Source organism: Aureococcus anophagefferens, assembly GCF_000186865.1.
Source record: "Aureococcus anophagefferens unplaced genomic scaffold AURANscaffold_13, whole genome shotgun sequence".
Taxonomy (NCBI): domain Eukaryota; class Pelagophyceae; order Pelagomonadales; family Pelagomonadaceae; genus Aureococcus; species Aureococcus anophagefferens.
Genome location: NW_008705573.1, coordinates 610,983 through 637,868, shown reverse-complemented (window position 1 = coordinate 637,868; position 26,886 = coordinate 610,983). Strand labels below are relative to the sequence as shown.

General features: G+C 72.0%; 9 protein-coding genes across 9 annotated transcripts in view; 6 read left to right on the top strand and 3 right to left on the bottom strand.

The window, feature by feature from the left end:
* Positions 1 to 362: 362 nt before the first annotated feature.
* Positions 363 to 686, bottom strand: AURANDRAFT_6254 (hypothetical protein; the record flags this gene model as incomplete). The annotated part of the gene is made up of 1 exon (XM_009039887.1): positions 363 to 686. A coding segment is annotated over one exon (324 nt), but the record flags the coding sequence as incomplete, so codon positions are not given.
* A 432-nt stretch (positions 687 to 1,118) lies between these two features.
* On the top strand, positions 1,119 to 3,636 carry AURANDRAFT_71879 (hypothetical protein; the record flags this gene model as incomplete). The annotated part of the gene is made up of 3 exons (XM_009040085.1): positions 1,119 to 1,218; positions 1,289 to 2,541; positions 2,718 to 3,636. Coding segments are annotated over 3 exons (2,272 nt in total), but the record flags the coding sequence as incomplete, so codon positions are not given.
* Positions 3,637 to 3,783: 147 nt separating this feature from the next.
* Positions 3,784 to 5,244, top strand: AURANDRAFT_65164 (hypothetical protein; the record flags this gene model as incomplete). Its single annotated transcript, XM_009040086.1, has 1 exon — positions 3,784 to 5,244. The coding sequence occupies one exon, from the start codon at positions 3,784 to 3,786 to the stop codon at positions 5,242 to 5,244; it is 1,461 nt and encodes a 486-aa protein (XP_009038334.1).
* A 641-nt stretch (positions 5,245 to 5,885) lies between these two features.
* On the bottom strand, positions 5,886 to 8,395 carry AURANDRAFT_65163 (hypothetical protein; the record flags this gene model as incomplete). The annotated part of the gene is made up of 2 exons (XM_009039956.1): positions 5,886 to 7,281; positions 7,332 to 8,395. 2 exons carry the CDS (start codon positions 8,393 to 8,395, stop codon positions 5,886 to 5,888), a joined length of 2,460 nt encoding a protein of 819 aa, XP_009038204.1.
* A 161-nt stretch (positions 8,396 to 8,556) lies between these two features.
* STP10 (hypothetical protein) lies at positions 8,557 to 9,781 on the top strand (the record flags this gene model as incomplete). The annotated part of the gene is made up of 2 exons (XM_009040087.1): positions 8,557 to 9,165; positions 9,338 to 9,781. The coding sequence occupies 2 exons, from the start codon at positions 8,557 to 8,559 to the stop codon at positions 9,779 to 9,781; spliced, it is 1,053 nt and encodes a 350-aa protein (XP_009038335.1).
* Positions 9,782 to 15,815: 6,034 nt separating this feature from the next.
* LHC50 (putative plastid light harvesting protein) lies at positions 15,816 to 16,580 on the top strand (the record flags this gene model as incomplete). Its single annotated transcript, XM_009040088.1, has 1 exon — positions 15,816 to 16,580. The coding sequence occupies one exon, from the start codon at positions 15,816 to 15,818 to the stop codon at positions 16,578 to 16,580; it is 765 nt and encodes a 254-aa protein (XP_009038336.1).
* Positions 16,581 to 16,829: 249 nt separating this feature from the next.
* AURANDRAFT_65161 (hypothetical protein) lies at positions 16,830 to 21,101 on the bottom strand (the record flags this gene model as incomplete). The annotated part of the gene is made up of 3 exons (XM_009039955.1): positions 16,830 to 17,462; positions 18,923 to 20,524; positions 20,649 to 21,101. The coding sequence occupies 3 exons, from the start codon at positions 21,099 to 21,101 to the stop codon at positions 16,830 to 16,832; spliced, it is 2,688 nt and encodes an 895-aa protein (XP_009038203.1).
* Positions 21,102 to 22,332: 1,231 nt separating this feature from the next.
* On the top strand, positions 22,333 to 23,274 carry AURANDRAFT_28497 (hypothetical protein; the record flags this gene model as incomplete). The annotated part of the gene is made up of 1 exon (XM_009040089.1): positions 22,333 to 23,274. The coding sequence occupies one exon, from the start codon at positions 22,333 to 22,335 to the stop codon at positions 23,272 to 23,274; it is 942 nt and encodes a 313-aa protein (XP_009038337.1).
* Positions 23,275 to 23,412: 138 nt separating this feature from the next.
* The window catches only part of AURANDRAFT_65159 (hypothetical protein), a gene marked incomplete at both ends in the record, with an annotated part of 3,876 nt that continues 402 nt past the window's right edge, over positions 23,413 to 26,886 (top strand). The window contains 2 exons of the mRNA XM_009040090.1: positions 23,413 to 23,822; positions 23,925 to 26,843. Of these exons, the coding sequence (XP_009038338.1) occupies positions 23,413 to 23,822; positions 23,925 to 26,843 (3,329 nt within the window). The remainder of the gene's footprint in view (positions 23,823 to 23,924; positions 26,844 to 26,886) is intronic.

Sequence of the window (26,886 nt, the reverse complement as noted above, 5' to 3'; positions counted from 1 at the left end):
TCCGACGCCCTCGGCTGAGGGATTTTCCCCTCGTCCGAGGGGAGCGAAAGTCGCGTTTTAGCCCCGATCTCACAAAACGAGCGAAGCCTGAGGGAGGTGATCTCAGATCAAGCCGAGCGTCCGAGGGCGCCGATCCGCCGTCCGAGGGTCCGAGGGCGTCGGCCGAGGGACGGCGCCCTCGTCCCGAGGGCGCCGAGGGCGCCGAGGGCGCCACTGACCCCCCTCAAGCCTTACCCGAGATCCCGCTACGCGCGCTTGCCGTCCTTGCCGGGTCGAAATCGGTCCATGGGGTGGGGCTTGTTCGCGAACTTGGGGATGTCCTCCTTCCGCGTCTTGAAGAGGGAGTCGCAGAACGGCCCGACGCCGAAGTTGCAGTCGAAGAGCCGGTGGTGCTCGTCGTGCTTGTCCGCGCCGAGCGCCGCGTAGCCGCTGTGGGACCCGCAGGTGCTCAAGAGGCTGACGGCGAACCAGGCCCAGGCCGTGTAGGGGTGCGCGTTGCACAAAATGGGCCCGAGCGCGACGCCGCCGACGTTGCCGACCAGAAACTCGACGGGGTGCGCGTAGACGGCCGCGACGGCCGTCGGCGCCGTGAAGCGGTGGTGCATCTTGTGGATGGCGCGGTAGATGGAGCTGTGGTGCATGGCGCGGTGCGTCCAGTAGAACCAGAAGTCGATGACGAGCAGCGATCCCGCGAGGACGAGCGCCTCCCGCGGCGGATGGAACGCGTTGCCGACGCCCAGCGGCGCCGCGTGGAGCGCCCGCCAGAGGTTCGCGCCGCCGGGCACGACGGCCGCGGCGCAGATCACGATGTTCGCGAAGGCGACGGCCGCGGCGTGGGCGAAGGTCCGCTGCGTCATGTGGCTTTTTTGGCCTTGTGTTTTTTCGAGGCCCGGGCAGAAGGTGTCGACGGCGTGGCAGGAGAGCGACGCGAACCAGAAGCAGGCGTTCGCGACGACGTAGCAGCCCCAGACATTCTGGTCGTACGTGTCCATGTTGGCGAGGATGTCCATGCTGGTTCCGAAGGCAGCCCCCTCTTGGAACATGCATGCGTGGTTCTCGAGAAACCTACATCCGGCATCGCCGCACCACATCGGCTTGTTCGTGCGTGGATGCGTGAGAATGGGGAATCCCATCGTGCTCCCGCTCCTCGGCGTCCTCGCCCTGGCCCGCGCGAAGCCGCAATGCGCGCCGGAGGATAAGGTCGTCGACGGCAAATGCGTGCGCCGCCCGCGCCCGACGCCGCCCCCCCGCGCGCGCGCTCCGCCCGCCCCACGCGCGCCGTCCGCAGATCTTCGCCGTCGCCGAGATCGACCCCAAGGCGGCCGTCGCCGAGTGCGCGTCGAGCTGCGTGTCCCGCGGCATGCTCGGGTCCATGCTCGCGCCGTCGTCGAAGGCGCAGGACGACGCCGCGCACGACCTCTGCGTGCGGGGCCACCACCGCTTCTGCTACATCGGCATCGCCGAGGTCGAGCCCACGGCGTCCGGCGGCTACAAGCTCGCCGACGACGGCGACTGGCACAAGATCGAGTACAACCGCCTCGTCAAGCTGGAGGACGGCGACTACCAGAACTGGTGCCCCGGCGAGCCCAACAACGGGGGGCAGGATCAGAAGATCGCCGGTTACTGCGGCAACGAGCAGGACTTCGACATGTCGAGCTACTGCGCGGACACGGTGGGCTGCTGGCACGACGTGACGCCCTTGCCCGACTGCGGCGCGATCTGCGGCTGCGACGCGTCGGGCGCCGGGGGCGGCGGCGCGACGCCGCCCGCGCCCGCGCCCGCGCCCGCGGCCGGCGGCCTGGAGGCGACGTGCCCCGCGCTCGACGCGGACGCCGCGGGGACGTGCTTCTTCCTCGTGCCGACGCCGACCTTCGTCGAGGGCCACGAGGCCTGCGCGGACGGCTGCGCGCAGCGCGGCCTCGCCGGCGGCCTCTTCGTGCCGACGTCGGCGCGCGACGACGGCGCGGCCGTCAAGAAGTGCCAGGCTTTTGAGTACGGCTTCTGCCGCGTGGGAATCGCCGAGGCCTACACGAACGAGCGGGGCGGCATCGAGTGGGGCCAGGACGGCACGTGGCACGCCGTCGGCGGCCGCGGGCCGTCGACGACGCCCCTCGCCTACGAGAACTGGTGCCCGGGCGAGCCCAACAACGCGCACGACACGGACGAGAAGGTCGCGGGCTACTACGGCGCGGGCTGGACGGACGCGCCCTGCTGGTTCGACGTGCCCAACGGCGGCATGACGGGCAAGAGCGCGGCCCTCTGCCGCTGCGAGTCGGACGCGGCGCCGTGGTCCGCGCCCGACGTCATCGACGCCGACGACGGCGGCTCGGGCGCCGCGCTCACGGTCGGGCTCGTCCTCGGCGCGCTCCTCGTGCTCTGCGCGCCCCTGGCCTTCTACGGCGGCCTCGCGCTCTACCACGGGGCCAAGGTCCCGCTGCCCTGGCGCGACATGGCCTGGGACCCGCCGGCCGGCGGCGCGGGCTCCGTCAACTTCTCCCCGCTCCACGGCGGCGCGCCCGACTACGAGCCGCCGGGGGGCATGTGACGCGATAATGCCCGACTCCCCGCGACGAGTCATCGTCGACCGAGCTCTCGCCGATGACACGCTCGCAAGGCGAAGTGCGAGGCTCTCGCACCTCAACTTGAGGGAAACAAGCAGCGAGGAGGCTGTCCGACCGAGCATGGAGCATGGTGAGGCCAGTTAGCCCCTTCGGTAGCATGGTTGACCTGCCGCGCTGCGCCCCGCGCGGCCTCTACGACCGCGCGATGGCGTCGATGGCGGCGGCGGCGCGCGTCAACGACGCGGACGGCGACCTCGCCGATGCCTACGCCGCCCAGGGCTTCGTGTCTCCCCTGCGCATCGTCGCGCCCGCCGTGGCGGCTGAAGCGCTGGAGGAGGTGAACGCGTTCGCGCGGAGCCAGCCCGACGGGCGCATCCGCGGCGACCTGCGCTTCAAGCCCCACCTGTTCCTGCCGCGCGTCGGCGCGCTCGTCCGCGAAGAGACAGTGCTCCGCGCGGTCCGCGCGGTCCTAAAGACGCGGGACGTGCTGCTCTGGAGCTCGGACCTCAACATCAAGGAGCGCGGCGACGGCGGCTTCTTCTCGCCGCACCAGGACGCGACCTACACGGGCCTCGAGCCCGCGACGCGGGGCTGCACGCTCTGGCTCGCTTTGAGCGACCCCGTCGACGCGCGGCACGGCTGCCTGCGCTTCGCGCCCGGCTCGCACGTCGCCGGCCAGCTGCCGCACGTCGAGGCGCCGTCGCCGTCCAACCTGCTGAGCCGGGGCCAGCGCGTCGAGGCCTGGGACGCGTCGACCGAAGTCGTCGCGGCGCTCCGCGGCGGCGAGGCGTCGATCCACCAGCTCCTCACCGTCCACCGGTCCGCGCCGAATGTCGGCGACGCGCCGCGCGTGGGCCTCGCCATGCGCTTCATCGCCGCCGCCTGCCGCCAGACGAAGCCCGCGCGGGAGAGCGTCACGGCCTTCGGGCAGCTGGCCCACGGCGGCTTCGACGTCGAGCCGCGAACGCCCGCGGACCCGACGGACGCGGACCTCGCCGCGGGCCGCGCGGCGCACGCGGACGCCATGCGCCGCGAGAAGGCCAACTACCTCCCCGCGGGCGCCGAGTATAGCTAGGTGCAATTAGACGGCGATGCGCGACGACGACGAGGCCGAGCCTGGAGTGCCCCGCCGGCGCGTGCCGCGCCGGGCTCACAACGGAATCATTAAACGGATCTCACAGAAAGCATATGGGCTGCCCATGGCCATAACTCGTATCTCGTGATGGCCAAGAAGAAGAGCAGCAAGAAGAAGGCGCGCGCGCCGACGCCCGACGACATCGGCGCGACCGTCTTCATCGAGGGCCTCCAGAGCCAGCCCGAGCTCAATGGAAGTCGCGGGACCATCATCGCGTTCAATCGCGAGAAGAATCGCTACACGGTCGAGTGCGGCGCGACGACGAAGAAGATCAGCGTGAAGCCGGAGAACTTGCGCGTCGCGGGGCAAGTCGTGGAGCGCAGCATCTTGAACGACGGCGACGGCGCGCCCGTCGCCGCCGCGGCCGAAGGCAAGATCGACCCGCGGACGCTGTCGCCGTGGGCGATGCCGTCCGCGCGCGTGAACACATTTCAAAACACGAACGATCATCCCTTGACGAAGGCCTGGATCGACGCGATGCCCGTCTCCTCGAAGATGGCGATGATGCAGGTGGCGTGCGGGGTCCCCGGGCGGAGCGTCGAGGCGCTGCCCGCGGCCAGCCAGTGGTGCTACACGGTGTCCCACCTCTTCATGAATTTCATCACGCACGGGCATCGCGAGTTCATCGTCACGACGAAGGACCCGGGCCCGTCGACGGAGGTCGTCGGCGTCCAGCTCGTCGGCGACGCGCGCGCGGCTCCGGCGGGCTTCGCCGGCGTCGACGCGGGCGCGCCGCTGTATGCCGTCCGGGTCTGGCTCGGAGGCCACCACGCCGTGATGCGAAAGATGGTCGATCGCACGCCGCGGCCCGAGCTATCGCCGGACTACATCTACGCCGAGTCGCGCGCGCAGATCGCGTCGGGCAGCATGGCGCTCCGGGCCCTGAGCGAGCGCGTCGCGGGCATCGACGTGCGGGCTCCGGGGGCGGCGCGGGCGTCGTCGGCGTCCTTCGCGTCGGTCCTCGCGCCGCCGAACGACCTCGCGACGCCGATGCAGCCCAAGCAGCGCGAGATCTGCTCCGCGTGCGGCGACGCGCGAGACGAGGGACGGCCGAAGTTCATGATGTGCGCGCGGTGCCGCGGGGCGTCCTACTGCAGCAAGGCCTGCCAGAAGGCCCACTGGTCCGCGCACAAGAAGGTCTGCGGCGTCGCGGCGACGAGCGACCGAGAATCCGTCGTCGTCTCCACGATCGCGCCCCCCGAGCTCCAGGGCCTCTGGACGGCGGCGCCCTTTTCGTTCACGGGCGAGCTGGGCGCCAACGCCTCCGCCGGTCATCAGATCAAGGACTCCGCGCCGCGGAACGTCCACGGCGACGCGGTCTTCGTCGTCAAGATCCAGCTGCCGATGGACGGCGTCGGCACGATGGCCATGATCTACGACCGCTCGCGGTCCTTCACGCTCCAGATGGTGCCCCTGCCGCCGAACGCCGCCGCCTACGTCCGCGCGACGCGCGAATTCCAGGGCAACAAGGCCTACCTCGAAGCGAAGCGCGAGGGCGAGAACCTGCGCATCTTCATCGACAAGCGGGCCCCCACGCCGCCCTGGTAGGAGCGTCGCTTCGCGCCCATTAACCGTGGCAGCCGTGCTGAAGAAGTGCAACCATCAGCAACTTCATCAGCATTGCACTGTTGGTGAAGCTCTCTCGAGAGGCGGTGGGCGGCCTGTGGAGGATATTCGACCGCCGCCAGCGTCGCGCGCGCCGCAGAACTCGAACCTTGCAAAGCATGCACGCCTCGCGCGTCGTCCTGCTCCTCGCCCTGGCCGGCGGCGCGCGCGCGCTGGCGCCGACGCGCCCAGCCGCGAGCCTTCGGCCCACCGCCCGCCGCGCCGCGCCCGAGAGCGACGAGGCGCGGCGGGAGCGGCGAAAGGGCATGACGGACTGGGAGATCTACACCGACGGCGAGTACGGCGCCGCGTTCAAGTTCCCGTGGGAGGTCGACGCGACGGACAAGACGGCCGTGGGACACGCGCTCCCAATAGCGTTGGTCGCTTCGCTCTACCTCCTGCCCCTCGGCTTCGGCGTCGCCACGGGCGCGATCACCTTCTAAGACGGGACGAACACGCGCGACTCCTTCGGGGCGGCGCCCGTCCTCGCGCGACGGCCGCGGGGTTGAATGCCGAGACCCCGCTCGCTTCGGCGCCCGTCCCCCGCGGACGCTGTCCCACTCGCGGCGTCGCTTAGAAGATGCTTAGAGGGCCGTGCGGTTGTGGCACGTCTGCTCGAAGGCGAAGCAGAACGTCGCGATCTGCTCCGCGACGGAGACGCGGCCGAGCGGCGCGACGCCCGTCCTCGCGACGAAGTCCCAGTTGCTCTTGTAGTTGTAGACGTCGGAGCCCACGGCGAACCGGGCGTCGCCGGCGTCGTCGGCCGTCATGTGGGCGTAGTCCGTGTAGTAGGAGACGTAGCGGAGCCCCGCGGCGGCCGCCGCCTTCGCGTAGGCCCGCGCGGCGACCGCGTGGTGCACGACCTCCATGTGGACCGTCCCGTTGAGCTGGTTCGCGACGTAGACGTAGAAGGGCGTCGCCGTCAGGTTGTAGTGGGCCGCGGCGCCCGCCATGTTGCGCTGCGCGTACCAGAGCTTCGCGAGGCCTCTTTGCTGCGCCGTCTCCGTCGGCCAGACCTGCGTCTCCACGAGGTCGCCGACCGTCGCCGTCGCGTAGGCGTCCGCCGTGCAGTAGCGCGCCACCGTGGCGTTGTGCCAGGTCATGTTGCAGAGGTTCACGGCCGCGCCCTCGCAGATCATGTCGCCGCCGCAGCACGGGTTTCCCACGATCGCGTAGCAGTCGTCTAAATCGACGATGTCCGCGAGCTTGGCGTCGTAGCCGAGGTCGTCGGCCCAGACGCGCCACTCCACGTCCAGCGTGTTCTCCACGGGGTAGTTGAGCTGGGCCATGGTGTAGACCAAAGCGCGCGGCGTCGCGCGCGCCGCGTTCCCGGGCAGGGCGTGCCAGACCCACGCGAGGTAGTTGAGCGCCGCGCCGCCGGCGGACGAGCCCGTGAGGCCGACCTTGTGGGCGTCAATGTTCGGATTATTCGCCAGCAGGTGCTCGAAGCCCGCCGCGGCGTCGTACGCGGCCTGGCCGTTGAACTCCTGGCGGCCTATGGCGACCTCGTAGCTCGCGAGCGTCCTCGCGGCGTCGAGCGCGAAGCCGCCGTCCTCGTGCACGTGGATGAACTCCGCCTCGCGCCGGTCCGCCGCGGCGCAGGCCGTCGACCCGTCGGGGCAGAAGTAGTAGCGCGCGCCGTCCAGGCGGTACCCCATGGACGCGAACGCGATGCCGCGGTCCAGGAGCGACGCGCAGACGTCCGCGTCGCAGTCGCCCGACGGCGCGCCGCCCGTGAAGCCGCCGGGGTGGTAGGAGAGGACGACGGGGTAGGCGGCGCCGCCGTCGGCGGGCGGGACCGTCGGGAGGAACAAGTAGTAGCTCTGGTCGATGGTCGACGGCGCTCCGCTCGCGTCGAGGGAGAAGTATTTGCCGAAGACCGTCGCGTCGGCCGTGATCGCTGTTGTTGTGGGCATCGCTGCGACCAGGAGCGCCGCGGCGCGCACGGAGACGCCCATGTCGATGATTGGGCAGCCCAGACTGAGAAGGCTGGCTGCTGGCCAGTGCTTCCTTCAACGTGCCGTCTTCACCCCAGGCCCCTTAGCGGCTCCGACACGCGGGAGGACGGGACGAGCGTCTCGGCGAGGTTCCGCAGGCACTTGCTCTTGATGACGACGATCCGCGGGTCGAGCGCGGCGCCGAGCGCGCGCACGAGACCGAGGGCCTCGAGCGTGCCGTCGACGCTCGAGAGCCCGCCGACGTCGACGAAGACGGCGTCCCAGCCCGCCGGCGGCGCGAGCGCCGCCAGGCCTGCCGTCGCCCACGCGTCGCCGACGCGGAAGTCGACGTGCGGATGCTGCTCCCGCGCGGCCGCGACGATGGACGCGCCGACGTCGACGCCGAGGCAAGCGCCGCCGGACGCCGCCGCGAGTAGGGCCGTCGACGTGCCGAAGTGGCAGCCGAGCTCCAGCGTCGCGTCGCCCGGGCGCACCGCCGTCGGGATGACGGACCGGTACTCGTCGACTCCGACGGCCGCGACGACCACGGGCTCCGCCTCGTAGACGCGGCCCGCGTCGAGGCGCCGCCGTCGCGCCGCCGCGACGCGGAGCACGTCGTCGACGCGCGAGAGGTCGCATGCGGAGAACAGCCGTCCGCCGAGGCGCGCGAGCGCCGCGCTCTTGACGACGCACAGCGGCGGCGGCCGCTGGCGCGATCGCAGCGTACGCACGAGCGCGAGCGTGTCCAGCGCCAAGTCCATGCCCGCGAGCGCCATCGTATCGACGACGACAACGTCGAAGCGCTCGTCGGGCGCGAGCGCCGCAGGGATGTCGCGCGCCGCCGCGACTTCGCGAAAGTCGTCGACGGCGACGGCGTCAGATCCGCCGCGGAACTGCGCCGACCGCTCAGTTTTTGTTTTTGGAGTCTTGCGCGCGACGTCGACGGCGACGACGCGGCCCGCGCCGGCGGCCGCCTTGAGCGCCGCCGTGGTCGAGCTGAGCTGCGAGCCCAACTCCAACACTCGGCTGCCGTCCTCTACGACGAGCGCGGCAATGCGCCGCATCTCGCGCGACGACGCCGCGGCGATGATCTGTGGGGGTTGCAGCGCGGACGCTGTTGCCAAGAGGCACCAGAGCATGCTGCGACGCTGCGGCATGGCGCTCTCCAAGAGGCTCATGCTCATGCTCTGCCACAGATTTTGCTCGAGCTCACGCTCGCTGAACCGACGTGCGCGACGGCTCGAACCGCACGGCTCGACGCGACTGAGCCGCAAGCCGCTGAGAGAGCCGCCCGATTCGACGCGCCACGCCACCAACGATGTCGCAGACGTCGGCGGCGTCGATCCGCTACGCGTCGCTCGCCTTCCTCGTCGTCCAGGACACGACCCTCGTGCTCTGCATGCGCCTGAGCCGGTCGCGGCCCGGCCCCATGTACGTCGCGTCGACGGCCGTCTGCTGCGCGGAGCTGCTGAAGCTCGCCATCTGCTTCGCCGCCGTCTACGTCGAGCACGGCCGCGAGTTCCTCGCGGCGCTGCGGACGCAGGTCTTCCGGCCGCGGGAGATGGCGCGGCTCTCGCTCCCGGCCGTGCTCTACGTCGTCCAGAACAACCTGCTCTATGTGGCGCTCAGCAACCTGCGCGCGACGCCCTACAAGGTCACCTACAACCTGAAGCTGCTCACCGCGGCGTTCTTCTCGGCGGCGTTCTTGAAGGAAAAAATCGGCCGGCGGCGGTGGCTGAGCCTCGTCGCGCTCTTCCTCGGCGTCGTCGTCGTCCAGGCGGGCAAGCACGAGGCGTCGAAGACCGCGCCGGCGGGCAACGCGGCCCTGGGCTTCTTCGCCGTCGCGGCCGCGGCGACGACGTCCGGCTTCGCGGGCGTCTACCAGCGGAAGACCGCGAGGACCTCAAATCTTCAACCCGACTTCAATGTGCGCATAATTGAGCAGTTTGGACCAAACTTTTTCGTCGTGCGTCGAGAACTCGACGAGAGCCATCGATTCGTCCAAAAATCAGCCGAATCGACTTCGATGTGACCGAGCTAGAGCGTTCCGAAGTTTGGCGGGGACCCCCCGAACCAGTGGTTGGCATCCACACAGGCAGAAGATCCTCCAGGGCACGAAGACGTCCGTCTGGTGCCGCAACATCCAGATGGGCCTCCCGTCGGTCGTCGTGGCGGTTGTCTCCACGCTCAAGGACTCGGCGCCCATCGCGGAGCGCGGGTTCTTCGGCGGCTACTCGAACCTGGTCTGGTTCGTCGTCGTCCTCCAGGCCGTCGGCGGCCTCAACGTGTCCTTCATCCTCAAGTACGCCGGGTCCATCCTCAAGGGCTTCGCCGCGGGCTTCGCGACGCTCGGCTCGTGCGTGGCGGAGATGGCCCTCTTCGGCTTCCGGCCGACGCCGTCCTTCCTCGCGGGCGGCGCGCTCATCAACGCCGCGGCCTACGCCTACTCGACGGCGCCGCGGGAATCGCCCGGGCCCCGGTCGCCCAAGAGCAAGTCCCCGCTCCCGCTCACGACCGCGTTCGAGGCGAAGCCCCTCCGCTAAATATCCGGTAACGTTATCGCGGCGGCTTCGTGAGGCCCGGCCACCACCCGCCCCCGCCGCGCTTCTCGAGGGCGACGTGGAGCCGCCCGTCGTCGAGGAGCCAGGCCGTCGCGTCGGCGCGCACGGGGCCCCAGAGCGGCCCGCCGACGGCCGCGCCGCCCATCGCGACGCGCCACGCGTCGCTCGTCACGTCGACGGCGACGTCCGCGGCCCCCACCCCGGCCGGCAGCGGCAGGGAGAAGTCGACGGCGTCGCGCGTCTGCGCGAAGGCCGCGCCGGTGAAGCAGGTCCCGCGGTACGCGACCGTCGGCGCCGCGGCCTCGCCGCGGAGGAACTCGCGCCAGAACGGCGCGCCCGCGCCGTCGCCGCCGGCCTTGCGCACGTCGACGACGAGCGCCGGCGCGCCGGCGGCGTCGGTTTCGAGGGCCCAGGCGCAGTTCGGCGCGTCCGCGGCGCCGCCGAGCTCGCCGCGGATCTCGACGCCCGAATTCACGACCGCGACGGCGAAGCCGTCGCCGCCGACGACGAGCGACACGTCGCCGGCCGGCGGCGCGAAGGGCAGGGGCACCTCGACGCGCAGGCCCGCGCCGTCCTGCGTCCAGCGGTAGAGCTCGCACTCGCGGCCCAGGGGCGCCGGGCGGCCGCCGCCGAGGAGCTCGGCCTCCATGCGCTCGAGCTCGTCGAGCGACAGCGGCTCCGGCGACGACCGCAGGCGCGGGACGGCGACGCGGCGCGGCGCCGGCGCGAAGGCGCAGGTGACCACGGCGAGCGCAAGGCGCATCTTGCCACAAGACGCCATGTCGCAGCTATCGGCAGGCTGTCTTTAGCGAGCCTCACGTTGAGGCTCAACTATCATGAACGATGCACCAATGATGCACCACGAAAAAAAAACCAACATCGGGCAGCCCGATCTCCCAACCAGACGCCGCGCCGCGCGCCGCCAGCAAGCCGCACCCACGCACGATGGCGCGGCGCCGCGGCCGGGGCCGGCGCCAGGGGTCCTGCGGCGTCTGGTTCAAGCGCAACTGGGTGCTGCTCGGCTTCATCGGCCTCGCCGTCGCCGGCGTCGTCCTCTCCGTGCTGCTCTTCTTCGAGCCCTGCGAGAAGGAGACGGAGACGACCTACGAGACGGCGAACGTCACGGTCAACGTCTCCATCCCCTTCAACTTCACGCAGAACGTCACCACGAACGTGACGACGGAAATCACGGTCGAGGAGACGGTAGAGACGCTGGTCAACCACACGTTCGACGTCGTCTACAACGTGTCCTACAACGTCACGCGGGACGTCACGCGGAACGTCACGATCAACACGACGACGGTCACGAACGCGACCGTCGTGCAGCCCTACCAGTCGACGTTCGTCCTCGACTGCTCGCTGTCCGTGTCGACGTCGTCGTGGGTCGAGCAGGTCGACGCCATGGTGACCTTGGCGTCGACGACGCGGCGCTCCCTGGGCAACACGTCCATGTCCGTCGGGCTCGTCGAATTCGGCTGCGAGGGCCTGGACGTGCTGGCGATGGAGGCGTGGGACGACGGCACGCTCGACGCGCTCGCCGCGGCGGAGCACGGGCGCCAGTTCGCGACGTTGAACGTCTGGGGCTTCGTGCGCTGCTACCTGCAGCACGAGGCCTTTTCGCGCGACGACGACGGCGGGCTGGAGCCCTACAAGATGTGCCAGTTCATCACGGACGGCGCGCCGACGGACGAGGACTTCGACTGGTCCACGGACGACTGGCCCGGCTGGTGGACGACGCGGGAACCGGACACGCCCTGCGACATGGCCAGCACGGCGAACCCGGACATGGTGAAGAACTTCTGCTTCGACCATTCCATCGCCGACTGCACGCTCCTGGGCCTGTCGGCGTGGATGGAGACCCAGGGCTTCAAGACGCACATCATCGTCGTCATGCCTTCGGACAACTACGACAAGGGCATCATGTACCAGATGTCGTCCTGCGACACGACCTACGCGACGGGCGACTTCTGGATCGGCGAGGGCACGGTGCAGGCGGGCGACATCGAGGAGCACTCCTACGTCTGGTACAAGCGGGGCCAGGACGCGACCTACGACTCCATCTGCGACGACGAGATAAATTGGCCGGGCTTCGACTGCCCCGCGGACTGCCCCTTCGTCACGGAGGTCGACTCCTACGAGGCCATCATCACGGACGCGGAGGCCATCGTCGACTCAATCGGCGCCACTTTGGTTTCGTTCACGTCGACGACGCCCGTCACGACCGCGGAGACGTCCACGGAGACGTCGACGGAAACCTCCACGGAAACGGCGACGCAGACGGCCCAGGTCACGACCACGGAGACCGTGACGTCCGTCGTGTCCGTGACGACGGCGACGACGTCCGCCGTGACGACGGCGGAGGTCGCGACGGGCGTGATGACGGACGTCGGCGTCGATTCCGTGACCACGGAGTTCCAGGACACGTTCTGCACGGGCTCCGGCGTCTCCTTCACGTTCCTCCTCCTGGCCGCGCCCCTCCTGGCGTACCTCTTCCTGAAGCCGATCCAGAACCTGTGCACGCACGCGTTCTGCCCGCCGGAGCCCGAGCCCGCGGGGCCCCGCGAGAGCGTCGTCGAGATGGAGGCGAACCCGACGTTCGGCATGGAGGCCAAGCTCCGCGACCAGGACGCGCCCAAGGCGCGCGCGAAGAAGGAGCGGGGCAAGATCGACATGGGTCTGAACCGGGGCCGGGGCAAAAAGAAGAAGAAGGCCTTCGGGCTCGGCGGCGGCGGCGGCGACGCGGCGCCGGCGGCCGCCGCGGCGCCGAAGCGCCAGTCCTTCGACGAGGCCGACGTCTACAAGCGGCGGTCGACGAAGCGGCGGAGCTCCGCCGTGGCCATGGCCATGCTGAACAACGCGAGCGACACGCACTTCTCGAACCCGGTCATGGCCGTCTACAGCGGCGACCAGTGGCAGGAGGACGTCGCGGACTTCGTCATCGGCCTCGTCTGCTGCCGGCCCTGCCGGCGCGCGCCCGCGCCCCCCGAGGCCGCGGCGGGCGCCGGCGTCGTCTAAAAGGACCTCGTTTGGTCGTGCGACACATTAGGCGAACTGGGACCGGCCGAAGGTCGACTGGAGGTTGCCGGCCTTGGTCGCCGCGGCCATGTTGCCGCCTTTCGCGGCCGCCGCGTAGCACCGGTTCGCCGCGGCGAGGTCCGGCTGCGCGCCCCGGCCGAGCTCGTAGCAGAGGCCCAACCGGTACTGGCCGTCGGGCTCGTTGGCCGCCGCGGCCTGCTTGTACATCTTGAAGGCCTCGCGGTCCGACTGGCGCGCGACGCCGACGCCGGCCGCGTACGCGTCGCCGAGCGCGAGCGCGGCCGCGGGCTCGCCCCCGGCGGCGGCCAGCCGCAGCTGCTTCACGGACTCGGCCTCGTTCCGCACGACGTCGCCGAGGCCCGTCGCGCGGAGCACGGCGATGTTGAAGCGCGCCGTCGCGTGGTCGAGCTCCGCGGCCTGGAGCATGAGCCGCTCCGCCTCGAGCGCCTGGGCAGCAAAAGGGTGATTCAACGTCGCTTAAACTTGAGTGTTCCGCGCGCACGCGTTCCGGAAAAAGCGCCCACGCGTCGAGACCGCTCCGAGAGATGATCGCTCGTCCAAAAGTCAGCCGAAACGAGTGGAAAACGGCCGAGAAAGGAGCCTTTGAAGTTGGGAATTTCGCTCTCTTTTGCTGCCCTGTCGAGCGCGAGCACGGCCTCCGCCGGGTCGTCGGCGGCCTTGCGCGCGAGGAGCGCCGCGGCGTTCGTGCAGGACACGCGGCAGCCCTGGTCCGCGGCGAGGAGCCAGACGTCGAGCGCCTTGTTCGGATCCTTGGGCACGCCGCGGCCGAGGTAGTGCATCCGCCCGAGGTTCGCCATGGCGCTGCGGTCGCCGGCCTTGGCGGCCTTGCCGTACCACAGCGCGGCGTCGGCAAGGCGCTTCCGCCGCTTGCCGCCGTCGTCGGCCTCGTCGAAGCCATTGGGCCGGTCGCCGTACGTCGAGCCGGCGCCGCCGCCGTCGTCGTCGGCGTCGTCGAAGACGTCCTCGGGCACGTCCACGGAGACGCGGTCGCTCGCGGACCCGCCGCAGGCCGTCGCCTCGAGGATGGCGCCCAGCGCGTTCATCGCGCCGACCTCGCCGGCGGTCGCCGCGGTCCGCAGGAACCGCTCGGCGATCTTCAGGTCCTTGGAGACGCCGCGCCCGGCCGCGTACGCGGACCCCAGGTGGTAGGCCGCGACGACGTGGCCCTGCTTCGCCGCGCGCGAGAAGTGGCGCGCGGCGGCGGCCGCCGCCGCCTCGGCCGCCGCGCCCTCGGGGCTCGACGCCTCCGGGGAGGTTTCGCAGAGCATGCCGAGCGCGAAATGGGCCTCGGCGTCGTGCTTCGCGGCGCCCTTCGTCCACCAGGCCTCGGCGCCGTCGCGGTCGTCGATGTCGAAGTAGAGGTAGCCCAGCAGCACCGCGGACCGGCCGTCGCCGGCCTCCGCGTCGGATCGGAGCCCGGCCGCGCGGCTCCGCTGGCTCCCGAAGACGGCGTCGGGGTCCTTCTCCGGCTGGGCCGACCGCCGTCGCAAGCTCCCGTCGCGCGACGTCCCGCGGCCGGAGAAGTCGGACGTCGGCGGCTCGAAGTCCATGCCGCCGCTCTGGGGCACCTTGGAGGGCGAGCTGCCCCGGGCCTTCATGGGCGTCGACCACTGGTCCGCCAGCGTCCCGCCGGAGCCCTCGGCGAAGTCGACGCGCCCGCCGGAGCCGGGCGTCGCCGCGCGGGACCCGGGCGTCGCCGCGCGGGACCCCGGGGTCCCGGCATGGTCCGTTAGCGGGGAGGCGGCCTCCATGCTGCCCAGCGCTGCGGCGCCTCAACGTGCTGTGATGCTGTGGACATTGCTGCAAGCGACGCGATGCTCCGCTCCTCTCGCCTCGCTTGCGGCGTGCGCGCGGTCAGAGCGCACCGGCCGCGGCGCGGGCTCGCCGACGCGCCCAAGGCCGACGCGCCCAAGGCCGACGCGGCGCCCATCGCCTGGCCCTGGTACCTGAAGGTGCTCGGCGCCGGCGCCGCCGTCGGCGGGGCGACGACGACGGTCGTGCTGCTGCTCACGCACGAGCGCGGCATCCGCGCGAGCGCCGACGCCGTCGCCCCGGCCCTCGTCGACGTCGTGCGGAGCCAGTTCCCCTTCAAGGACGAGGACCCGGAACGGCGCGCGTACGTGAAGCGCCTCGCGGCGGACCTCGCGGCGCCGCCGCGCCGCGCGCGCGCGGGCGGCCGCGACGCCGTCGTCGACCCGACGGCCACGGGCGCCGAGGCGCGGGCGGCCCTCGGCGGCGGCCGCGACGACCTCGACCTCGACTTCGACGACGTCGACGCGGCCGCGGACGACGCGTCCGTGGACGCCGCGGCCGCGGACGACGCCGCGGCGCCGCTGGCCCTCGAGCGCGCCGTCGCCCGCCGCGGCGCGAGCGTCTGGGCGTCGCAGATCGCGCCCGCGCCGTCGGCCGCGGACGTCGACGCGGGCAACCGCGCGCTCGTCGACCAGCTCGAAGCGAAGAAGGTCGAGATCGGCGCGGAGCTCGCGTCGGGCCGGCGCCAGGTCGACGACGTCCAGGCCGAGGTCGAGGCCATCGACGCGCGGCTCCGCGAGCTCCGCGGCGGCGGCGGCCGCGCCCGCTGGTGGCGCCGCGGGTCCTAGGTTTTTTTGGCGGGGAGTCGCGCGTAACTTGTCCTCTCGAGCGCCTCGTTTTGCTACCGTGGTTGGTGGGCGTTGTCCTCGTCGCTGCCGCACGCCGGCGTGCTACCGTGGCCAGCTCCCTGAGGTCATCGCACCCGCCGAAATCCCACCAAGTGAGGGCGCAGGTTCCTTTGCTGCGCAGCCGCCTTTACTTCTCGAAGGGACGGCTGGTATCTCCGCCCCGGGGACTTCCGACGGTCGTCGTCGCCGCGTGATCAGAGCTGGGGACGCGCGTCGCGGAGGCTGTCGGCGGCTGAAGGTGAAGAAGGCGAACGCGTCATCTCGATCTCAGCGAAGGCTGGTTGTACAAGCTCAACAACATGGTCCGCATACTTGCGCTCTGCCTCGCCGGCGCGTCGGCCTGGGTCGCGCCGCGGCGCCCCCTCGCGGCGGCGCCGAGCGTCCTGCGCGCCGAGGGCGAGGACATGGAGCTGGGCCTCGAGGCCATGTTCGACCTCTTCGACGAGGCGGACCCCGAGGGCGTCGCCGCGCGCGAGGCCGCGGCCGCCGCGGAAGCCGCCGCCGCGGCGAAGCAGGCGGAGGCGAACGTGGCGCTCCTCGAGGGCGTGTCGCGGCCCCTGGGCTTCTGGGACCCGCTGGGCCTCGCGACGATCGGTACCGAACGCGAGACCTTGGCGTGGTTCCGCCACGCGGAGCTCAAGCACAGCCGCGTGGCCATGGCGGCGACGACGGGCTGGATCATCAACGAGGCCGGCATCGTCTTCCCCGGCGACATCGCTACGGGCAAGTCCTTCGCGTCGCTCGGCAAGGGCTGGGACGCGTGGGCGAACGTGCCCGGCAGCGGCAAGGTGCAGATCCTCTTCGCCATGGGCTGCATCGAGCTCGCGTCCGAGGCGAAGCAGCCCCACTACATGAAGGGCGGGAGGCCGGGCCAGACCGACGGGCCGTTGGGGCTCCGCTTCTGGGACCCGCTCGGCCTCACCGCGGGCTACGACGCCGCGACGATCGCCGTGAAGCGCCAGCGCGAGCTCAACAACGGCCGCCTCGCCATGATCGGCGTCGCGTCCTTCGTCTCCGCGTCCTTCATCGACGGCAGCGTCCCGGCCCTCCCGGACTCGTGGTGAGCGGGGGCCGAAAGCGCGCGCGCGCGCTTTAAGAGGGTGTCTCGGCTGCCCACGCGAAAACCGCAGTGTGTTTCTCTACACCGCGGGCGGACCCCGCTGCGGCCAACGCGACGACCACAGTGTGTTTATCTACAGCGCGGGCGGTGCGGCGGACCCCGCTCGCGGGGGCCCGCGACCGGCCCGCGGGCGCGGCTCGCGCTCAGAGACGCGGCGTCTCGAGCGGCGGCACCGCGGCGTCGCCCCCCCCCGCTAGAAGAGGCCGAAGAACTTCTTCTCGGGCTTGTTGATGTTGGCCTGGCTCCCCCGCTTGGCCATCTTCGCGATGTCCTTCTTGCCGAGCGCTCCCGCGTCGCGCCACATCTGCTGGTCGTTCGAGATGCCGTTGCGCGTCGCGCGCGCGCCGACGGTGTCGCCGCCCGTGCCCCGCGCGCCCTTGCCCGTCCAGTCCAACGAGCCGCCGTCGCCCCAGATGGAGACGGACGGCTTCTTGCCGTTGTACTGCGCGTCGTACTTGTTGGCCTTGACCTCCTTGGCCTTGCCGTCGTTGAAGGCCGTCATGCCGAAGCCCGTCGTCATCCAGCCCTTCTTGCCCTTGGTGAGGTCCGTGTTCTTCCAGGAGCCGCCGCGCTGCATGTAGGGCACGTCCTTCAACGCGATCTTGCCCGACGCGACGTCCTTGGGGTTCACGGGCATGAGGTGCTTCGCCTTGCCCGCCTCCAAATCCTTGACGAAGGAGTTCATGGACCGCGACTCGAAGCCGCGGGCGCCGCCGAGGCCGAAGTTCTTCTTCTTCTTGTCGGCATTCTCCTTGTCCTTGAGCTTCTTGTACTGCTCCGCCGTCATGCCGCTGGGCACGTAGGCGCCGAGCGCCGTGGTTTTCGTCTGAGCGGGCGACGTGGCGACGAAGGCCGTCGACGCGCCGAGCGCCAGCGCGACCAGGAGGACCCGCATATTGCAAGCCAGAACGCGCAGCAGGTCGAGCCCTCGAGCGCCCGCGTGACGAGTGGATCGCGGCAACGAGGCCATTGATGAGATCGACACATGGATAAGTTGAACTCCAATGTATCGATGCATGATGGGCGCCGCACGTGTGTGGGCAGCCCAGGCACCATGACGCGTCGCCATCGTCGGCGACACAAGAACCCATGCTTCGCACTTTGCTGCTCGCCGCGCTGCTCCCGGCGTCGGCCAAGAAGAAGGGCGGCCGCCGGTGCTGGGGCCCGCGGCCCTGCGGCGCGACGCCGCCGCTGGCCAACGCGACGAAAAACGCCGTGCGGGCCCTCTGCGTCGCCCACGCCTGGCCCGGCGTCTCGCACGACGCCATCGACGTGCAGCCCGTGGCCCTCAAGGGCATGAACGCCGAGGCGCTCGTCGCCACGGCGCCCAACGGGAGCCGGCTCGTCGCGCGGCTCTCGCGGGAAAATTCGACGACGTCGCGCTGCGGCGACTGGCGCGCGTGCGACGCCGTCGAGCGGGCGGCGGCGGCCGCGGGCTGCGCGCCCGCGGTCTACTTCTCCGACGCGTCCGCGCGCCTCTCCGAGGCCGTCGACGTCCCCGAGGAGCGGCCGGGCCCCGAGTCGTTCGGGCGATTGGTCGCGTGCGTCCACGGAGCGGCGGAGCGCGTCGCCGTCGACGGCTGCGTCGACGTCGCCCTGCGGTCCCTGGCGGCGCGGAACAAGACCGGCGAGGCGGCGCCCCTGCGAAACGTCGTCGGCCGGCTCGCGGCGCTCGGGCGCACGGCGCTGACGTCCATTAACACAACCCTCCACTTCGACCTCCACGACCGCAACGTGATGCGCCGGGGCGGCGAAATCGTCGCCATCGACTTCGAGTCGGCCTGCGCCGGCGCGCCGGCCCTCGACCTCGCGCACCCGTTCCGGCGGCACCGCCGCGCGTCGCTCGGCCCGCCGTCGGAGCTGCCCCGGCGGTCGGCCGTCGTCGGCGCCTACGCGGCCGCCGCGGGGCTCGACGGCGCGAGCGAGGAAGACATGCTCTGGGACCTCGAAATCGCCAATGTTCTAGGCCTCGCGCTCCAGCCCCACGGGCCGAACCCGCCGGGCGAGGCGCGCGCGGTGCGCTTCGCGGCCCAGCTCGCGGACCTCCTCGCCGGCGCCGCGGACTCGCCCGCGCGGCGGCGCGACGTCGTCGCCGGCGGCGTCACGGAGCTCTTCCACAAACGCGCGTGCGCCGCCGCGCGCGCGGTCGAGTGGCGCGGCAACAAGTGCGTCCCGACGGACGCGCGGCGCGAGCGGGACCGACCGCCCAATCGGCGACTGCCGCTCCTCACGTAGTTCTTAGGGGTGCGGCGCGAAGTCGGGCTCGCGGCGCCGGAGGGGCGCGACCTCGTCCGGGTAGGCGACGGGCGCGTCCTCGACGACGGGCACGCGCGCCAGGTGCTCCAGCAGAAAGGGCCGCAGGACGGCGTCCCGGTGCGCCGTCGTCGCCGAGAAGGGGCAGTAGTCGAGCGTGATCGCCTCGCCGCGCGCGATGTCGCGCGTCGCGACGAAGGCGATCTCGCCGCGCCGCGGCCCGGGTCGGAGCTCCGCGTTGCCGTCGTGCGCGTGGTTGCAGAGCGCGCCCAGCCTTGGCACGCAGACGGCCTCGCCCGTCGGGCCGAAGACGAAGGCGTTCATGGTCAGCGCGCCGACGCGGTCGTCGACGTCGCCGAGGTCGACGGCCGCGGCGCCGCGGCGCCGCGCGACGTAGTCCGCGTCCGGGGCGGCGTCGAGGCGCTCGTCGTCGTCGTCGCCGTGGAGCAACCGGTCGAGCTCGCCGCACATGGCGTGGCGGTCCGCGAAGGGCACCGTGAGGTCCCGCGCGGCGAGGTCGTCGAGCGGGAGATCCGTCGGCCGGCAGAGGAGGTCGAGCGCGTCGCGGTCCTCGGGCCGGTGCGTGAGCTGGGCGAGCGCGAGCACGTGGAACGACGCCGCCGCGACGCCGCCCTCGGCCTGGAGCTCGTAGCGCGCGAACTTGAGCCGCTCGAGGACCGCGGGGGTTTCTACGCGCGCCGCCGCGTCGCGTTCGCACGCCGGACAACAAAATTGGGACAGGCTCGTCACGGGCCCGCCGTCCGCGGGCCGGCAGGGGCCGCAGCAGTAGCCGCACAGATCGTCGCGCAGCGACACGGCGACCAGCGGCGTCTCGGAGAAGAGCGTCGCGCCCTCGGAGAAGGCGCGCGTCGCCCGCAGGCCCCGGCCGCCCGCGCCCCACCGCCGGTCGTCGACGGCCTCGACGCCCCAGCCCCGCGCGAGCGCGTCGAACGCCGCCTTGTTGCCCGCGACGGAGACGTCGCGCGGCGGCCGGCCGAGCAACGCGGCCGTCGGCCAGGCCTTGAACAGGAGGCAGCTCGCGAGGCCGTGCCTGCCCGCGACGGAGCCGTTGCCGCCGTCCTCCGCGCCGCGCTCGAAGTGGAGCCGGTCCTCGTCGACGTCCAAGCCCCGCGCGATGGCGCCGCTCTGGAGCGTCCGGCCCTGGGCGTTGCCCCGCTCCCTGCAGGCGAGGGCCGCGCGCTCGAGCGCCGCGCAGTCGGACGACGCGCCGCACCCGGCCGCCGCGACGCGCGCGACCTGCGCGCCGTTGAGGAACGCCTCCATGGCCTCGAGGGCGCTGCCCATGGCCGCCATGGCGTGGCCCAGGCGCAGGTAGCCCTTGGGCCAGCTCGGGTCCGCGGCGATGGCCGCGAACGCGTCGGCCGCGGCGCGCGCCGCGAGCGGCGACGGCGTCGGGCCGTCGCCCGGCGTGCGGTCGAGCGCGAGGAGCGCGGCGCTCCGGTTGCTCCAGAGCACGGCGTCGTCGGGGTCCTGGGCGATGGCGCGCGTGTAGTGGCCGACGGCGCCCGCGAGGTCGCCTTGTTTCAGCCGGCCGTTGCCTAGATCCTTCTCCCGGCACGCGGTCTTGCGCGAGTACGTCGAGAACCGGAGCCGCCGCAGGCTCCGGCGCACGTGCTTCTCGAAGGGGACCGTCGCGGGGGCGACTTTCGGCGCGGCCGCCGGCGGCGGCGGCGGCGCGGCGGCCGCGCCGGGCGGCGGCGCGCCCGGGGGCGGCGGCGGCGGCGCGGCCGTCCGCGACGATGGCGTCGGCCTGGGCCGCGGCGACAGCGGCGTCGGCGTCGCCGTCGTAGGCGGGGCCCTCGGGCTTGCGGGCCGCCTTCTCCCGGGCGGCCGCGCGGAACTGGGCGACGAGCTCCGCGAGCTCGGCGACGCGGTCGCTGTTCGGGGGCAGCGCGCGACTGGCGAGCTCGGCGCTCTCGGCGGCCTCGGCGTGGCTGCCGAGGGCGTCGAGGGCCAGGGCCCGGTTCACGAGCAGCGGCACGACGACGTCGCCCCGGGGCTGCGTGCGCAGGCACGAGTCGTAGATCTCGAGGGCCGTCTCGACGGACGACTTGGTCGACTGCTCCAGCAGGCCGTTCGCCTTCTCCACGAGCTCCTCGAGCTGCTTCTTCAGCGTCGTCGACGTCTGCGCGTCGCGCACGGCGTCCTCGAAGGGCGTCGGCGACGCCTCGACCGCATCGTCGGACGCCATCGGCCTCGGCTGGAGGGGGTAACGTGACGGGTTTACCGCAGAGTGCAGTCGAGTCGTTGCGCGGAGGGCAGCTTTCTAGGGGCGGAGCGGTCCCAACCACGCCGGTCGGGCAGCGCACGAGCGGCGCCGGGCAGTACCCGCCGCCCCTCATGGAGTCGCTCGTGAACCGCATCCACCGCGAGAGCGAGGAAAAGCGGTCGAGCTCGGGGTCGCGGCGCAGCTCCGGCGGCAGCGCCGGCGCCGCGCAGGCCCCGCGCCGCGCCGCGCGGCCGTCGCAGTCGCCGGACGCGTCGTCGCGGGGCAGCGCCGGCGACCAGCTGCGGCCGCCCGCCGGCGACCTCCTGTCGCCGTCGTCGTCCGGCGCGGGCTCGAGCCCGCTGTCCGTGTCCACCGAGCTCGTGCCCGGCGCGGACGGCCCGCTGTCGTCGGCGACGCACCACCGGCTCATGTTCAAGAGCGTGCGCCACCGCCTCGAGCGGTCCCACCACGCGGCGACCGAGGGCGGCGTCAACCCGCTCGGCGAGATCGTCGAACTGGAGAGCCACGACCGGTCGCTCGCGGACCTCCTCACGGGCTCGCTGCTCAAGACGCCGCACGTGCCCACGGAGCCCTACCTCGGCGAGGACGACGCGCCCCTCCTGCGCGAGGACCTCGCGTCGCCGACGTCCGCGACGGCCGACGGCGCGCGCCTCGCGCGCGCGAGGCCCGGCGACGGCGAGCCCGCGCCGCCGCCGGAGCGGCGCCGCAAGGCGCCCGACGGGCGGCCCATCGTCCCCGACGGGCCGACGAAAAAAACGCGGCGGCCGACGCACTTCACCTGGGACGAGATCCCCGCGCCCGCGGCCGCGCCCGCGTGACCCCGCGCGCTCCGTCCGCGCCTCCTCTGCTTTCTTTCTTTTAGTTTCTCTTTGTCGTTTCTTTGGGGACTCGACGCTGCGTGGCTTGCCGCGATATCGATGTCCACGCGTCCGAAGACGCATCCGAAGCTCAAGTTGCCGCAAACGTTGACGTTGCACGAGAAGCCATGAATCGATCGCCATTGCCACCGCCACCGAGCTCGTCGTGCTCAACCGCTGCGCAGCGCTCCCTGCGGCCACCGAGCTCGTCGTGCTCCAGCTCGTCGAGCTCCGCGCAGCGCTCCCTGCGGCTCGTCGCCACCCTCGCGGCCATGTCGGGCCTCGCGGCGGCGGCGCCGCGCCGACCCAAGTGCGTCGTGCTGAACCTGAAGCGCATGGACTTCGACGGCCGCCTGGACCTGAGCGCGCTCCGCGCCGCGGCCGACGTCGAGGCCTTCGACGCGTCGCCGAGCGACGCGCTCATCCTCGAGCGCGTCGCCGGCGCGGAGGTCGTGATCACGAAGGAGATGGTCCTCGGCGGCGACGTCGTGGCCCGGTTCCCGGCGAGCGTGCGCTGCGTCATCGAGGCGGGCACGGGCTACAATAACCACGACCGCGGCGCGCTCGCGGCCCGGGGCATCGTCCTGCGGACGTGTCCGGCCTACTCCATCGAGGCCGTGGCGACGTTGGTGATGACGCACGTCCTGGCCTTCTCCGCGTCCATCTACGAGCAGCGGCGGCGGTTGCAGGCGGGCGACCGGCGCCACTTCGAGGACATGGACGCGAACATCGGCACCATGCCCCACTTCGAGCTCGCGGGCAAGACGCTGGGCCTCGTCGGCGGCAACGGCGCCATCGGCACGCGCGTGGGCCAGTTGGCGCTCGCGTTCGGAATGCGGGTGCTCGTGTCGACGCGGTCGGGCCGGTGCCCCGCGGGCTGCGAGGTCGCGTCGCTGCCGGCGCTCCTGGAGGCGTCGGACTTTGTGTCCGTGCACTGCCCTCTTTCCGACGACACGCGCGGCCTGCTGGGAGCCGAGGCGTTCGCGCGCATGAAGCCGTCGGCGTACCTCATCAACACGGCGCGCGGCGCGGTGTTGGACGAGGCGGCGCTCGTCGCGGCCCTGCGGGACGGGGCCATCGCGGGGGCGGCGCTCGACGTGCAGGACCCGGAGCCGCCGGCGCGGGACTCGCCGCTCTGGGACCTGGACAACGCGATCCTCACGCCCCACGTGGGCTGGCGGCGCCTCGAGACGCGCCAGCGGCTCCTCGCCTCCGTCGTCGCCGACGTCGAGGCCCACGTCGCCGGCTCGGACCTCAACGTCGTCGCGCCGCCTTAAATTTAAAACTTAATTTAAACGCTTGAAGTAGCCATTGAAGATTTTGAGGTCGATTCCCGGACTCGCCTGGAAATGGCAGCCCCGGCCTCATCGACCGTCCATTAGCGTAGTCGCGCGCCGCCGCGTACAGTCTCGACCATGCGCCGCTGCGCCCCGCTCGTCGCCGCGCGCCGCTGGACCCTTTTGCTCGTCGCGGCGCTCGGCGCCGCGGCGGAGCGCTGCGATGAGGCGTCCTACCGCAATGGCATCAATTCATGCTCGCCCTGCGATCCGAACGGGAATTGCACGGGGCTCGACTTCTCGCCGCGTTCGAACGCCACGCAGCAGCTCGACCTCGGCGTCTTCTTGCCGCTCGCCAAGGCCGACGGCGCGCCGCTCTGGGGCACGACGCGGCTCTGGCCGCTCGCGGCGACGGCCGCGGTCGCCGCGGACATGTTCGCGCGCGGGGACGGCCGCGTCGCGCCGGCCTTTGCGAATCGCTGCGACGGTGTCGCCGTGTCCCTCACGTACCACAACACGGAGGCAACAACCTTCGGGACCGTCACCCGGTACCGCGAGTGGAGCGCAGCGTCCTGCATCCGTGACGATTTTCGAGAGATTTTGGGTGGGAAAACAATGAAAAATCGTTACCGACGCATGTCATGTGGTAGGTCCTTCGCCTACCTGGACGGCGTCCTCGGCGCCGCGGCGTCCGCGCGGTCCATCGCGCTCGCCACGTCGACGGCCATCGACGAGACGCCCATGGTGTCCTACATGTCGACGTCGCCGGAGTTGAACAGCCGGTCCCACTACCCCTACTTTCTGCGGACGATCCTGGACGACGCGGGCACCGTCGCCGCCTTGGCCGACTGGGTCGCGAGCCACGGCTGGCGCCGCGTGGGCGTCGTCTACGCGTCCGACGACGTCTACTCGTCGGCGAACGTCGAGGCCTTCTTGAAGGCCTGCGTCGCGCGCGAGATCTCCGCGACGGCGTCCGGCTACGCGGCGCACGACGCTCGGGCGCTCGACGTCGCGTTGGGCACCGTCCAGAGCGCGCGGCACGCCGTCGTCGTCGCCGTCCCGGCGGCGACGGAGCTCGTCGAGGTCGTGCGCGGGGCCCTGCGGCGGAACATGACGGGGCCGGACTACGCGTGGGCCTGGGTCTCGAGCCGCATGACGACGGTGGCCACGGACGAGACCTTCGACGACGAGACGCGCGCGGCGCTCGCCGGGGCCGCGCACGTGACGGGCGAGTTCGTCCCCCTGGACACGCCGAACATGGACGCCCTCGAGGAGGCCTACAAGAACTCGACAGCGGACCCGAACTCGCGCATGGCGCCGCAGGCGGCCGCCGGCCTCGGCGCGCCGCGCGCGGACGGCTACGGCTGGGGGCGGTCGTTCCACGGCTACGCCTTCGACGCCTTCGCGGCCTTCGCGCTCGCGGCCTGCGCCGTCGTCGACGGCGGCGGCGACGTCGCCGACGGCGCGGCGCTGCGCGCCGCGCTCTTCGCGTCGGACTTCGAGGGCGCGTCGGGCCGCGTCCGCTTCGACGCGACGACGGGCACGCGGCGCTCCGACGACGCAATCTTCGAGGTCGCCAACGTCTGGGACGGCGCCTACGCCGTCGTCGGCCGCTGGACGGCGGGCAATTGGTCCTACGCCGCGCCGTTCCGCTTCGCCGACGGCGGTACGGCGCCGCCGCCGGACACGATCCGCGAGCCCTGCGCGCCGGGCGCCGCGCGCGTCGACGTCGACGGCGTCGACGTCTGCGTGCCCTGCGAGGCGGGCACCTTTGCGGCCGGCGGCGACGACGCCTGCGCGGCCTGCGCGGCGGGCCGCTTCGCCGCCGACGGTTTCGGCGCGAGCGCGGCGTCGGGCGCGACGTCCTGCGAGCGCTGCCCGGCCAACACCTTCGCGGGGCCGGGCGCCTTCGTCTGCTCGCCCTGCCTCCTCGGCGAGGGCTTCGCGTCCGACGGCGGGAGCGCGAACTGCTCCATTTGCTTGGACGGCTTCTACGCGGACGGAGGGTCGTGCGTGCCCTGCCTCGACGACGCGGCCTGCCCGCGGGGCACGACGCTGGCGACGGTCGACGTCGTCCGGGGCTTCTGGCGCGCGGACGCGGCCTCGACGACGGTCGTCGCCTGCGGCGCCGCCGCCGACTGTCGCGGCGGCGCCGCCGCCGGCGACGCGTCGTGCGGCCCGAACGTCCGGGGCCGCCTCTGCGAGGCCTGCGACCCGGGCAAGTGGCGCGACGACGTCTCGGGCTCCTGCCGCAATTGTTCGCGCGACCGGGGGGCCAAAGTCGCCGCGGGCCTCCTCTGGGGAATCGCCGTCGCCGCGTGCTTCTGGAGTCTGGTCTGGGCGTCGAAGATCCACACGCCCGCGGCGCTCCAGCGCGCGTCCATCCGGGAGAGCCTCCGCGACAGCGGCGGCGGCGCGCCGCAGAGCGCCGAGGACGGCGGCGGGCGGCCGTCGCACCGCGGCTTCCGCTGGAGCTCGCTGAGCCTCCTCGCGTCGCTGACGACGATGCGCACGCCCGAGGAGACGCTCGGCGTCAAGGTCTCGCGGCTCCTCCAGAAACTACGCGTCAAGTGGCGCACGCTCTTCATCGCGCTCCAGATCATCGCCGCGGCCATGCCGCGCTTCGGCGTGGACTACCCGTCCGCGTTCTCGAGCGTGCTCCGCGCGCTCCGCGTCTTCGAGCTGAATTTAGGCTTCACGCCACTTTCTTGTGCCGTCGACGGCTACTCCTACTACGACGAGCTCGTCTTCGCGACCTGCGCGCCCGTCGCCGTCGTCGCGGCCTACAAGGTCGTCGTCTCCGCCCGCGCGCTCGTCCCCGGCCGCCGCGACCGCGACGAGGAGGACTCGACGCTCGCGGCCGCGGTCCTCGTCGCGTTCCTCGTCTTCCCGAGCTCGAGCTCGACGGCCATGGCCTTCTGGCGCTGCCGCGGCGGCTTCGGCGACGGCAAGCGCTACCTCGCCGCGGACCTGTCCGTGGAGTGCGGCGGGCCCAAGTACGCGGCCTACGAGGTCTTCGCGGGGCTCATGGTCTGCGTCTGGCCCGTCGGCGTGCCCCTGTGCTTCTACGCCCTGTTATTTAGAGTCCGCGACAAGATCAACCCGCTCCGGAAGCTCGGCTTCTCCAAGTCGCTGTCGAAGTCGACGTCGTCGTCGCTCCCGACGAAGAAGGAGCGCATCACCAAGGCCCTGCGCATCCGCGACGGCCGCCCGCACCGCGTCTGCGAGAGCGTCAAGCTGCTGTACTTACCGTACGACCCCGAGGTCTGGTACTTTGAAGTGATCGAGACGATCCGGCGCCTGGCGCTGACGACCGTGCAGTCGCTCGTCGCGCCGGGCACGGCCGCGAACGTGCTCTACTGCGTCGTCCTCGTGCTCCTGTCGGCGAAGCTGTACCAGGCGCGGCAGCCCTTCGCGGCGACGTCCGACAACCATTTGGCCGAGGCGCTGTCCTGGCTCCTCGCGGCCATCTTCCTCACGGCGCTGCTCCAGAAGACGACGGCCGACGGCGACGTCGCCGCGGACGTCGCGCTCGTCGGCCTCGTGCTCCTCTCGCTGACGATCGGCGCGTGCACGATCTTCCGCGACATCGCGCGCGAGAAGCAGACCGGC